The sequence below is a fragment of the Ranitomeya imitator genome, chromosome 2, assembly GCF_032444005.1.
Source record: "Ranitomeya imitator isolate aRanImi1 chromosome 2, aRanImi1.pri, whole genome shotgun sequence".
NCBI classification, from domain to species: domain Eukaryota; kingdom Metazoa; phylum Chordata; class Amphibia; order Anura; family Dendrobatidae; genus Ranitomeya; species Ranitomeya imitator.
In genome coordinates, this window is record NC_091283.1 from 652,211,305 (window position 1) to 652,224,451 (window position 13,147).

Here is a 13,147-nt window from a genome sequence, read left to right on the forward strand (position 1 = left end):
CACCCACAGCACATGCAGAGCCTCCTGCAGAGCATTACACCCGAGTGTAGCCAGAGTTCCCAACAGATGCAGAGCATTGCATTCAGTGAGCGATAATACTGAGCACGGCCCTGTGCTGCGCTCTGCTTCTGTCTGTAGGGGGCGGGGCATCGGAAACAGCTCTGCAGAACTCTGGGAAATAAGCACTTCCGGCCATCTCTAGCATGGCTCCTCCCACACAAGGCTGATCACATGGCCATGACGTCATCACAGGTCCTTTAGCTGCTAGGATTTCGCACCTACCGTCCAGGCAGACGTCATTCAGCGGCTGGCTCTGAGTAGGTGCTGCAGTGTGGGTGCGCGGACATGTAATGCAGCGCCTCCTGGTGCAGCTGCTCGCCAGTCTCCAGCCTTCTCTGGGCCATGCTTGTGCTGCACATGCTGACTTGTGTCCTATAAGTTCTGTCTGTCTGCTCTTCCGTGGTATGTCCACTGCTGTGGGGCGTTTTCTTATTTTCAGTGTATGCATTTGTGCCTCAGCATAATTCTGTCACCATTCGCCTTCTATGGCCTCACTTTTGTCTACTGCAGGCTGCTGAATGGGTTAACTGAGAATCTGTCAGGGAGCTCCTGGTGACAGTCCAATGGGACAGATGGTAACTTTTATTCTGAGCTCCTCTTGGCTTTAGACCACATCAAAGTTGAATGTGCAGGGAAGCGACCTGTGAGAGCCAAACTGCAGCATTTTTAATAAAACCGAATAACAAAAATAATTTTTAGCCCCAAATACATGTATTTAAGTAAAAAAAAATTATCCTCATTGACTTTTCCCTTCAAGCAGATATGCACTGGTGGGTGGGAAATCTCCGCACTGGTAGGATCTGTCTTTGCTCGCTGCCAGCAGTCATCAGGTGACTACAGCTCTGCCACTTGCCGTCACGTGCCGACTAGCCTCCCATCCACTATTACCCATGTTATATGATGACCACTCAAACCCACCGTCAGAAAAGTGTGTACATTATACTCCTTGTAGTAAGCAAGCTGCACTTCTTCTCAATAGGCGGAAAAGCCCTATAATGAAATCTATTTTTACCAGACTTTGTGGCAGAAGTTCTATATAATCCTGATCGTAACTGATCCCATATTTGGCATTTCAAGGGGAATCTCAAATTCTGCAACCATGTTTTGAGCAGTGCTGACAGGTAAATTCCACTTCTTTACTGCAGTCGAAGATCGTCTAGATTCCTCATGGCCGGTGTTCTGCACAAGAACATAACGTGACTGATCAGGAATGGATGGGAAAGGCAGCAGGTTGAATGAAAAGATACTGGAGTTGACCCTGGAGATCATCCATCTGTTGACTGGAGAGGTAATGGATTCTGCAATGTCCCGTGTCAGATCCCTGTAATAACACCATGTTGACGGAGCCAGTTCTGGGTTTCCTGACCAAGCCCCAGAGATGATAACCTGCTGATCGATGGGGGTTATACCATAGATCCCATGAAAGGGACTCTCGAATGCTCTGAATAGAGCTGTGCCCAGAAATGTGCACCACTACTCCAATCATTCCCTATAGGACTGCCATAAATAGCGGAGCACATAGCAGTCCCATAGGCAATGAAAGGATTCGTGGTGCTCACGTGTGGCTGCTCTTCATGCAGGTGGGACATTCCTGAGCCTTGTTCTTGGGCTTGTTTAAGGTCCCAGCACTCAGACACCATCAAACATCTTATCACCACTCTTATACATAGGTGATACCTTCTAATGAAACTTGAATCTGGAAAAAATGTCATGTAAATTTCATGTTTATCATTTTATGTAGGACTATGGACCTTTGAAGATGTTTGATCACCAAGTTACTCCCAGTTGCCAACAAATCTTTGAAAAATTAGACACCACTAATAGCCCTACCATGGTACCCCCATCTCTACTCATCTTACATGAGCGATACAATGATAGGAAGATTCTAGAACTCACCAACAAGATCACTGAGCTGCTGACTGGAGAGGTGAGCACTGCTGGGAATGCTGGAACCTCGCATGATAACCACAAGAGAACAATGTGCTCGCACGATAACTGTATGATATGTGTATGTGTCAGATTCCTAAAAAGCGAAGATGTATCAATCTTTCTCTTAGATATCTCTAAGATATGATGACTTCATGGTCTATTTCTCTTTGGAGGAGTGGGAATATTTAGAAGAACACCAGAATCTGTACCACGACGTCATCACAGAGAATCCCCAGCCTCTGACATCTCAGGGTAAGTGATGACTACACAAATACTCTGCTAGAACATGCACAAACCACGCATTCAGTAACTATTTTTTACAGACAGGTATGTTACCCGAAATACACTGGAGGGATGTGCCAGTCCTCTATCTTCACAGACTTCTGCAGCAGAAAACAACAACGATACCCTGGATGATCATGTAGGTAGAAATAAAGCCAATCTTATGATTTCTCCTAACTTATATTGTCCTGTGACACATATCTTCTTGTAAAGGGAACCTATCATGTGAAAAAACGCTGTTACCTGTAAATATCTGCAGAGTAATAGCTTCAGCCGCAATGGAAATCCGTATGCTAGGAGGAAATGCAATTTATTCCTCCAGGCAGCCTTGAGCTTTCAGTCATAGAGGTGCGGCTGACACGGCTTTAGGCACCACTCAGTGTATTATAGTGAGCAATGGCTGGTGTAACCACGTCCCATCACTGACTGACAGCTGGCTGTACAGTGTGTGAGTGCTGAGCCGGCTGTCAGTCAGTGCCGGGGTGTGGTTACAGCCGCCGCTCACTGAGCAGTGACTGAAGCCATGCCGGCCGTACATCTGTGACTGAAAGCCGGAGGCTGCCTGTAGGAATCAAGTGAATTTCCTCCTGGTAGCCAAGCTTTCTGTGCAGCAACCAAGCAGCTTTAGAACGCTGTCACAGGAGTTCTCCCACCAGCAAAGTACATTAGATCTTTGAATAATAACTTCCACAATTGGAGGTGTTAAAAAAAAAATAATAAAAATTTTCCTGTGCCGAGATAATCTTATAAATGTGCCCCTGCTGTGTACTGTGTAATGGCCGTGTCTGTGTTTGCTTCTGTGTGTGTATCTGTGTATGCATGTACAGTATATGTGTATGTCTGTGTGTGTGTATAGTGTATGTGCGATATAATTGTATGTATATATGTATGTTTATGTGCATGTATGTACAGTATATGTGTATGTATATGTGTACGGTATGTGTATATATCTGTATGTATATATTGTATATGTGTGTGTATGTACGGTATGTGTATGTATGACAGTATGTGTATCTGTGTGTATGTACGGTTTTTGTGTTTGCATATACGGTATATGTATGCGTATTTGTATGTATGTACGGTATATGTACTGTATGTGTAGCTGTGTGAATGTATGTACAGTATGCGTTTGCATATAAGGTACATGAATTTGCATCTGTGTATGTACGGCGTAACGGATATATATTTATTACAAACACACACAGTGTATATATATATATAGATATAGATATATAGAGAGAGAGAGAGCTAGATAGCTATAGATATATATAGATATATAGATAGATATATATATATATATATATATATAATCTCAGTGAAAAGATATAAATATTTTTTAGAGGTGTGGGGGCCGAAATAGAACTTTTGCTATGGGAGCCCTGTGATTGCTATGTGCGCCCCGCTTGCAGGGCAGTAATAATGAGGGCAATCTGACTTGTTTCCTGGAGCCCAAGGCTCCAGGGTGCCATTGTCAGATTGACATCATCATAAGCAGTGTACCGGGCAGGAAGGGGGGCCCAGACACATTTCTTGAACAGGGGGAACAGGGGCCCCAAGCTATTAGTGTCCACCCCAGCCAGTGGCATGTCGCTAATAGCAGCACACCATGCAGCTGCTATGGGGCCTGTGAGTCAGGGGGCTCGACCGGTGCCAGTGAAGGAGCAGTGGGTGACAGGAGGCAGGAGTCGGCTGCTGCGGCTAAAGCCTGTGCCCGCTGCTAAAGAGAAATTCATAGTCATTGCTCCCCACGCCCATAGTCACTCCCACCACTATGCACTGAATCCGGTGCCGAGAGATGGGAGGGACTATAGGTGTGGAGAGCAGTGGATATTCATTTCACTTTAATAGGGGTCACAGTAGCCACAGCTGCAGGCTTCCTGCTGCTAGGCGATCGTATGTGCCCGCTACTAAAGGGAATGAATATTGATATGCTGCTAAGATGATACTGTATGGGGACAGATTGATCTACTAGTGACCATTCTGTCCCCATCATTATTCCTCAGCCGGTGTAAAGAGGTCGGGAAACAAGCGACGAATGACTTCAATATTGTCGATCACACTCGTTTAGTGGCCTGAACTCAGCACATGTAACTACAACCGAAATGTTTCTGCATGATGGTGCAATTTGGTAGCATTTGGGGCACAATTTTAAACTTTTGCCTAGGGCCCCACTTTGCCTAAAACCGGCCCTGGTGGTATGATCAGACCATGTCCCTGCACGGTCAGACACAGCCATTACACAGTACACAGCAGGGGCACATTTGTAAGATTATCTCAGCACAGGAACATTTTCTTTACATCCAATTGTGGAACTTATTATTATTCCAAGATCTATTGATTAAAATGTACTTTATTCATGGGACAAACTCTTTACTTACATATGTGTCAGTTAATAGCAATTTTTCACATGGCAGGTTCCCTTTAAAAATGTAAAATGATTACTTTTGGATATTTAGGATTTTCCTATTGTTGTGAAAGCTGAGATGATAGAAGAAGAGACATATACCTGTGATGATCAGCAGTGCAAATCGGAGGATACTCTCAGAGATGGACACACAGGTGAGTAATAACTAATTGTGGAACTTACTCTCATATTTCATAATTTAAAATCAGAAGCTTGACAATAAATGGCTTCACCCAACCACTAGCCATGAGTGGACAAAAGGTTTTGGTGTTACCATTCATAGTCTCTGAAAAAAGGCCAAGAAAGCAAAAATTCTGCTGGGGTATGTAAACTTTTGAGCACAACTGTTTCCCATAAGGAGCAACCATGTTTGATCCAATTTTTTTTTTTTCTCTTCGCCACGACAGCACCCACTTGAGAGAGGGGATCCGCCCCTAGGAACAGGAAACCCTATGGAGAGAATAAAAGGGGCGGTCCCCCTCGCTCCCACAGTTGGTTTCCTGTTCCTACGGGAGACCTGGAGAGAAGAGGATTCCCAGCCTGGATGCCGCTTGTGCGGTTTACCTGAATAGGGACGGCAAGGGCTCCAGGGCTGGAAGCAGCGTCGGGGTCCTGTATCAGCTTCCCCCCTCTGCTGGCAGGTACCGTGAGGCCAGGATCGGGAAGGCACCTGGCTCACGGAGAAGTATCCAGCAGACCTGCGGGCCGGACCGCTGGGGGGGGGTAAGATCCTGTGACGCCAGCCTCGGGTGGCGCACAGGCAGCGTGGGGCCAGTGATTTCTCCCCCGGAAGTATTACTACAACTTCCGGGGTGATGGAGGAGGAGGACGGCGCCTGCGCGATCGCTGGATAGAAGCGCAGGCGCGCACAGCAGAGCCGCAACCCGGATGTAGTGGTCACTTCCGGGTGCGGCAGGAAGAAGATGGCGGCCCCCATAACAAAAGGACGCCGGCGTTGATTCCCGGCGTCCATCATGGCATCTCCTCAAGAGACAACGTTGCCTTCTTCTGAAGCTAACGCTGTTACACCAGGAAGCCGGACTAGCAGCCGCAGATCATCCTCCAAGAGCGCCAGGGAAAAAAGATCGGACCGGTCGGTTCCTCCATCTGTGCCTCCATCTCCTCCTCTCCAGCCGGTATTATGACCGCTTCAGGGGTGAGTGTATGTCTACCCTATTTTAAGCTGATTGTACTCCCTCTTTCATCTAATTCCCTAGGTTAAAAGAACAGGGAAATCCAAACATAAGCAATGTGCCTTATGCTCTCAGCCGTTCCCGGATACCTATTTAAAAAAGTTATGCTAGTCTTGCATCGAATCCACCTTACGTGAGGAGTCTTCAGTAAGGTCGGATGATATACGTAGCATGATAAGAGAGGAGTTGCGAGCTTTTCGAAACTCGGATAAAATTCCTGGAAGTAGGAAGAAATACAGCTCTCCTCTATCTGAACAGTCATCTGAGGTTGAGGATAAGGAGTCGGACAGTTCCCAAGAGGTTATATCCTCGGAGGGTGAACAGGATACATGTTTCCCTACAGAAAGCATTGACAATTTAGTCAGATCTGTACGCAACACCATGGGTATGGAAGATACTAAGACCCTTAAAACACCTCAGGACGTGATGTTTGCTGGCCTGTCAGAGAAAAAGAGACCTTCCTTTCCTATTATTCCAGCAATAAAGGAGTTAGTCAAAAAAGAGTGGGAAAGCCAAGGGCAAAGAGGGTTGCCGTCTTCCTCAAAACGTCGCTATCCCTTTAATGACGAGGATTTCTCCAAATGGGTAAAAGCCCCAAAAGTAGATGCGGCAGTGGCATCCACTTCTAAGAAATCTTTATTGCCTGTTGAAGATTCAGGATCCTTGCAAGACCCGCTCGATCGGAAAGCGGACTCCCTTTTAAAAAGAGCTTGGGAATCCTGTACAGGAGCTTTTAAACCAGCTATCTCGGCCACATGTACTGCTAGATCCATGATGGTTTGGTTGAATGATCTGGAAGAAGGCTTAAAAGGTGGCCTTTCCCGTAATAAACTCATGTCATCTATCCCGTTAATTAGAGGAGCTACTGCCTTTTTGGCAGATTCTTCGGCGGATTCCATCCGATTAGCAGCCAAATCAGCAGGTCTAACCAACGCGGCTCGCCGCGCCTTGTGGCTAAAGGGGTGGAAAGGAGATCCACAAACAAAATCCAAGTTATGTGGTCTGCCCTGTCAAGGTGAGTACCTATTTGGTACTCAATTGGATGACATTCTTACCAAAGCGGGTGAGAGGAAGAAAGGGTTCCCCAATAACACTTATCTTCCATCTTATAGGAGAGCATTCCGAAAGCCCATGTTCAACAGAAGACGGGACTATAAAAACCAGGACCGTTGGGCTAATAAGGACTTTAAGCAGAAAGGAGCCTTCTTCGGAAAACGCCCTTTCAAACCTGAGGATAAACCCCGCTAGGACAGATCTACCCGTTGGTGGTAGGTTGTCCTTCTTCTCCACACAATGGCTGGCAATAACCTCTAATTCATGGGCAACTAGCCTGATAACTACAGGCCTAAAACTAAGATTTTCTCAAGTTCCCCCGGACTCGTTTTGTTTGACTTCCTTAGGTTCACCATCACAACAAGAGGCCTTGGAACAGGAAATAATAACTCTCCTGTCCAAAGGAGTATTAGTGGAAGTCCCTTTTCATCAAAAAGGAAGGGGATTTTATTCCCCTTTATTTTTTATTTCAAAACCCGACGGATCATATAGAACAATAATTAACCTTAAGAGACTAAATGTCTTCTTAGAGAACCAAGCTTTTAAAATGGAATCCATCCGGTCAACTATTAAGCTTCTGTTTCCCCATTGCTTCATGGAATGCCCTTTGGACTATCAATAGCCCCTAGAGTTTTCACAAAACTAATGTCAGAGGTAATGTCATATTTGAGGTTAAAAGATACCCTCATAATACCCTATTTAGATGACCTATTGATAGTCGGGAACTCTTTCTCAATGTCATCAACGCTTATCTGATTCAATTTCATCCTTACAGGGGTTGGGGTGGTTAGTGAATTGGGAAAAATCTAAATTGTCCCCCACAACTGAGCAAAAATTTTTAGGAATTATTCTAGACTCTACAAATCAAATGTGCTTTCTTCCCGAGTCAAAACAAATAGGTATGTCCCTTCTTGGTTCCTTCACTTCTTGTATTCCAGCTGTTCCGTGGGCCCAATTCCATAGCAGGAAATTGCAGCATACAATACTTCGTGAGGAAGAAAGGTTACATGGCCGATTAGATACTCGTATTTCTTTAACGACAGACGTGATACAATCTCTCACTTGGTGGTTAAATCAGAATCATCTTTCCAGTGGGGTCCCCTGGGTGGTTAAACCATCAAAAACTGTTTTCACTGACGCCAGTCCTAGTGGTTGGGGAGCACATTTAGAAAACCAAATAGTACAAGGTCTGTGGTCTCCTAGAGAATCAGATGATTCTTCTAATAAAAAAGAGCTGAAGGCTGTTTATCATGACTTATCTGAATTTCCTCCGCAGTTACACGGAACACATACAAGAGTCTTCTCAGACAACATGACAGCGGTAGCATATATAAACCACCAAGGAGGAACAAGATCGGAAGGACTCATGTCTATAGCCAACGATATTCTAGCCATGGCAGAGGAACACCTCCTGTCCCTATCGGCGCTACATGTGAGAGGAATTGACAATTCGAGAGCAGATTTCCTCAGTCGCCACGCTCTCCACCAAGGAGAGTGGGTTCTAAATCGTCGTATCTTTTGTATGATAATAAAAAAGTGGGGCACTCCCGAGATAGATCTCTTTGCGACAAGACAAAACAGGCAAGTCAAAAAATTTGCATCATTGTTCCGATCTGACAATTCAGATATCTTCGACGCCCTACAAGTACCATGGGTATTCAAAAAGGCATATGCCTTTCCCCCGCTGATATTACTTCCGACAGTGATCAGGAAGATAAGGGAGGACAGAGCAAACGTGATCCTAATTGCTCCATTCTGGCCCAAGAGGCCATTTTTTTCCTGGCTGAGAGCCATGTCAATCTCAGACCCATGGATCCTCCCGGAGGATCGGGATCTTCTCTTCCAGGGCCCCTTCAACCACCCTCAGGTGAAGGGTCTACGGTTAACAGCCTGTAACTTGAGAGGCAGCTGCTAAAGATGAGAGGGTTCTCAAACAAAGTGATTGACACTCTTCTACTAAGTAGAAAAAAGTCCACTACCTCCATCTATGCAAGAGTGTGGAAAAAATTTCTAAACCTCTACCCAACAGCCCTGTCAAACGAAATTCATATTCCTATAATTTTAGAATTTCTTCAAAAAGGGCGCGATCTAGGTCTGGCAGTCAGCACCTTTAAAAGTACACATTTCTGCGCTGGGGGCTTTATATGGTCTTGATATCGCAGGTAATAAGTGGGTAGCCAGATTTGTTGCAGCATGCCAGAGGTCAGAGACAGTCCGAATTCCCCATGTACCACCATGGGATGTTAATTTAGTTCTCGAAGCTCTCACAGATCACCCTTTTGAGCCTCTACATTCAGCTCACATAAAACATGTCTCCCTCAAGACAGCTCTTCTTGTCACCTTAGTATCAGCGAGAAGAGTAAGTGACATACAGGCACTATCGATAGATCCTCCTTTCATGTCTATATTCCCAGATAGAGTTGTCCTTAAGACAGACCCTTCATACTTACCCAAAGTATGCACTAAATTTCACAGATCGCAAGAAATTTTCCTTCCCTCCTTCTATGAGAACCCTACAAGTCAGGAAGAACAAAAATACCACACATTAGATGTGAGGAGAGCCATATTAGCCTATTTGGATAGGACTAGCGCCTGGAGGAAGAGCAGGGCTCTCTTTGTTTCTTTCCAGGGTCATAGAAAAGGAGCTGGAATCATGAAGGGTACTTTATCTCGGTGGATTCGAGATGCAATATGTCTGGCCTATTCATCCACAGGGGAGAATCCGCCTGAGACCGTAAGAGCACATTCCACCCGGGCGATTGCATCATCCTGGGCTGAACGAGCGGAGGTTCCGATAGAACAGATATGTAAGGCCGCAACCTGGTCTTCGCCTACTACCTTCTATAATCACTATAGATTAGATCTATCTGCCTCATCTGACTTATCCTTCGGTAGATCAGTCCTTAACACGGTGATCCCTCCCAAAAAGACTATCTCTGAAAGTCTCTCAAGTGGGTGCTGTCGTGGCGAAGAGAAAACACCGAATTACATACCGGTAATGCTCTTTTATAGAGCCACGACAGCACCCCTTCACTTCCCACCCTTATAGGTTTTTTATTAGGAGCACGGTTAAGGGTGTTTGGTTCTTGTAGTTAGCCATGCTTAAGTTAACTAGTTATAAACGATGATATTGAATGACCTACTAAAGTCTGGTGGACGGTTCCTCGCAATCTCTGTAACCCCAACTGTGGGAGCGAGGGGGACCGCCCCTTTTATTCTCTCCATAGGGTTTCCTGTTCCTAGGGGCGGATCCCCTCTCTCAAGTGGGTGCTGTCGTGGCTCTATAAAAGAGCATTACCGGTACGTAATCCGGTGTTTTTTTTACAGATACATTGCCATTATTATCATAGGAAACTGTAAATGATCTTGTAAAGTTTATTCACTGCTGATGTGTAAAAACAGCTGCCTTACAGATGACAACACAGATAAAAAAAACAAAACCATGCTTACACTATGCCAAAGCTGCTTATTTCAGCAGGACAGATTGACCATCTAATGTCTATTAGATGTACATTCGTCATAGAGTAAAAGGATTGGGCATAGTGAATTTCCACATACCCAGTCTATCAAGGTTGTTAGCCTTGTTTTCAATTCGGAGAGAAACATGGTCGTTGGCCAAAGTGTCAAGAGGAAAAACATCCTTAAGTACATTTAATTAAATAATAAAAATTCACACAATTAATGTTTAATGTATTCTTGCTTGTATCCCACAGATGGAAACATTAGGATCATCTCTGATGAATGTTCAGATTTACCACAGAGGTCTGAAATAGTAGAAACAGCCATTGTGGAAGATTGCCGACCTAAACGCTGTATTTTCCGAAATATACATCTTGTGTCTTATCAACAAGGAGGATATTGTTCTGCCAAGCCAAATGTTGAAGCACACTGTTCTCCCCAGGAAGTTGATAAAACATTTTCATGCTTGGATTGTGGGAAACATTTTTCTCATAAATCATCTTTTGTCGATCACCAGAAGAGTCATACAGGAGAGAAGCCGTACTCATGTGCCCAATGTGGGAAATGTTTTACACGAAGATGGACACTTGCTGAACATAAAAAAACTCATGAAGGGGTAAAACCATTTTATTGTTCTGACTGTGGGAAATCTTTCTCAGTAAAATCTTCTCTGACTGAACATCAGAGAATACATACAGGAGAGAAGCCATTTTCTTGTTCATACTGTGGAAAATGCTTTTCACATAAGTCAACGCTTAATCAGCATCAGAGAATCCACACTGGGGAGAAGCCATTCCCATGTTTGGAGTGCGGAAAGTCCTTTAATCATAAATCTGCTCTTGTGGAACATCAGAGAATGCATACAGGTGTGAAACCGTTTAAGTGCCCTGATTGTGGGAAGTGCTTTGCCTATAAATCGGGGCTTATTGAGCATCAGCGGAACCACACCGGCAGTAAACCGTTTTCATGTTCTGAATGTGGTAAATGCTTTACATTTAAGTCAACTTTTATTAGCCATCAGAGAATCCACACTGGTGAAAAGCCATTTTCATGTATAGAGTGTGGAAAACGTTTCCGACAGAGATCAAACCTTGTTGATCATCAGCGAAGTCACACAGGGGAGAAGCCGTTCTTCTGTTCTGAGTGCGGTAAGGGTTTCTCCAAAAGGTCAAGTCTCACAGAACATCAGAGAATGCACACCGGAGAACGTCCATTTTCGTGTACTGAATGTGGAAGAACGTTTTCCCACAAATCTACTCTTTATGAGCATAAAATGAGTCATTCTGGCCTGAAGATGTTCCCTTGTTCTCAGTGCGACAAATCTTTCACCAACAAATCGGGTCTCATTCGACACTGGGGAACCCATACCAATGATAAGCCTTTTCCATGTTCTGAATGTGGTAAATATTTCAAACTGAAGTCAGATCTTGCCAGGCATCAGAAAATCCATACAAATGAGAAATCTTTTCTTTGTACAGAATGTGGGGAGGGCTTTACTGAGAAATCTGCACTTTTCCAACATCAGATATGTCATAGAATTAAGAACCCTGTGATCTGTTCAGAATGTGGAAAATGTTTTGCCGCCAGCTCAAACCTCGCTAAGCACCGTAGGGTGCACACTGGGGAAAAACCCTTTTCTTGTGCTGAATGTGGGAGATGTTTCACAAATAAGTCAAACCTCGTGACACATTATAGAATCCACACGGGTGAGAAGCCGTTTCAGTGCACTGAATGTGGGAGGCACTTCAAACAAAAAAAGAATCTTGTTAAACACCAGGAAACTCACACTAAAGTAGTTTCCTTGACCATGCTGTAACTCCCGCCTCATTTGTGTTAGTGTGGAGACATGGAAACTAAGCAAAAATGCTTTCTCTGGAGATAGCATATGGAGAAAAATAAATGTTTGCTTAAGATGTTCTTTTTTTGCTTACTATTCTCTTTTGAAAAGGTCATTAACTTAAAATCAGTGGGGTCTAATTCACTGCCGTTCTGCACCACGTGGATAGGACTAAGCGCCGATCCGATCACGGGTGCATCCATCTTCTAAACTACAGAGCTGGGCCTGGTAAACAATAATGGGCAGCACTTCAGCTCCTTCAGTCTATTGATAGGGGTGCCAAAAGTTGAATACACCACATCTGATATTGATTGCCCATCTGAATGTTCAGTGTTTTTTTTATTTATTTTCCAGGACGTCCCTCCTGACAGCACCCTGGAGGACGTCCTCCTCCCCTTGCTGGGACAGGAAACACACAAGAGTTCAAAAGGTCATGTCCCACCCCAAATCCTCAGTGTTTTTCCTGTCCCTGCAAGGGACGCACGAAAGAAGCTGCGCAGCTTACCGGAGCTCAGGGGGATCGTGCAGCTTGCCAATACCCTTCCCCCTGTCAAGAGGCTCAGGGCAGAAACCCTCCACGGGGGGGTCCCTCTGCTCCAAAGACCACGAGTGGCGAAGCTCCTGGTGGCAGCCGCTCCTCCCGGTGGGAGGCTCTCGGCTGCGGATGCGGTTCCATGTGGCAGGGATTCGCGGCATCCAGAGCGGTGTTGTGGCCTGCACGGCGTCTTCAGGCGGAAGTTCCCAGGGAACCGCTTCACTTCCGGTATCGCGGCATCCGTTACCGTCACTTCCGGTGACGCTGTAAGAGCGTGGGAAGTGTGTGCTCCAGCGTGGAACGCGTAGCAGCTGAAGCGCTTCTGTCCAGCGTGGTGAGCTGCGGGGATCTGTTACCTCGGGAATCATCATGGACGGAAACATGCCAGCCGAGGA

General features: G+C 45.2%; 1 protein-coding gene across 5 annotated transcripts; it reads left to right on the forward strand.

Moving 5' to 3' along the window:
* Positions 1–206: 206 nt before the first annotated feature.
* Positions 207–12,297, forward strand: LOC138667068 (zinc finger protein 432-like). 5 transcript variants are annotated; one of them, XM_069755329.1, is made up of 8 exons: positions 235–462; positions 571–635; positions 1,206–1,348; positions 1,802–2,068; positions 2,163–2,241; positions 2,313–2,410; positions 4,728–4,830; positions 10,635–12,297. In XM_069755329.1, the coding sequence occupies exons 3-8, from the start codon at positions 1,271–1,273 to the stop codon at positions 12,194–12,196; spliced, it is 2,187 nt and encodes a 728-aa protein (XP_069611430.1). In that variant the 5' UTR covers positions 235–462; positions 571–635; positions 1,206–1,270; the 3' UTR covers positions 12,197–12,297. The 5 variants fall into 5 exon arrangements, with proteins under 5 accessions (XP_069611429.1, XP_069611430.1, XP_069611428.1 ...); XM_069755328.1 differs by lacking the exon at positions 571–635 and having other exon boundaries at positions 207–317; XM_069755327.1 differs by lacking the exon at positions 571–635.
* The last annotated feature ends 850 nt before the right edge of the window (positions 12,298–13,147 follow it).

Bases quoted from the DNA above. Each gene is read 5' to 3' on its own strand.
- LOC138667068 (XM_069755328.1), top strand. From the start codon at position 1,271: ATGGATGGGAAAGGCAGCAGGTTGAATGAAAAGATACTGGAGTTGACC. The intron at 2,242-2,312 runs GTAAGTGATGAC...TATTTTTTACAG, and splicing joins CCAGCCTCTGACATCTCAGG to ACAGGTATGTTACCCGAAAT. The intron at 4,831-10,634 runs GTGAGTAATAAC...TGTATCCCACAG, and splicing joins TCTCAGAGATGGACACACAG to ATGGAAACATTAGGATCATC.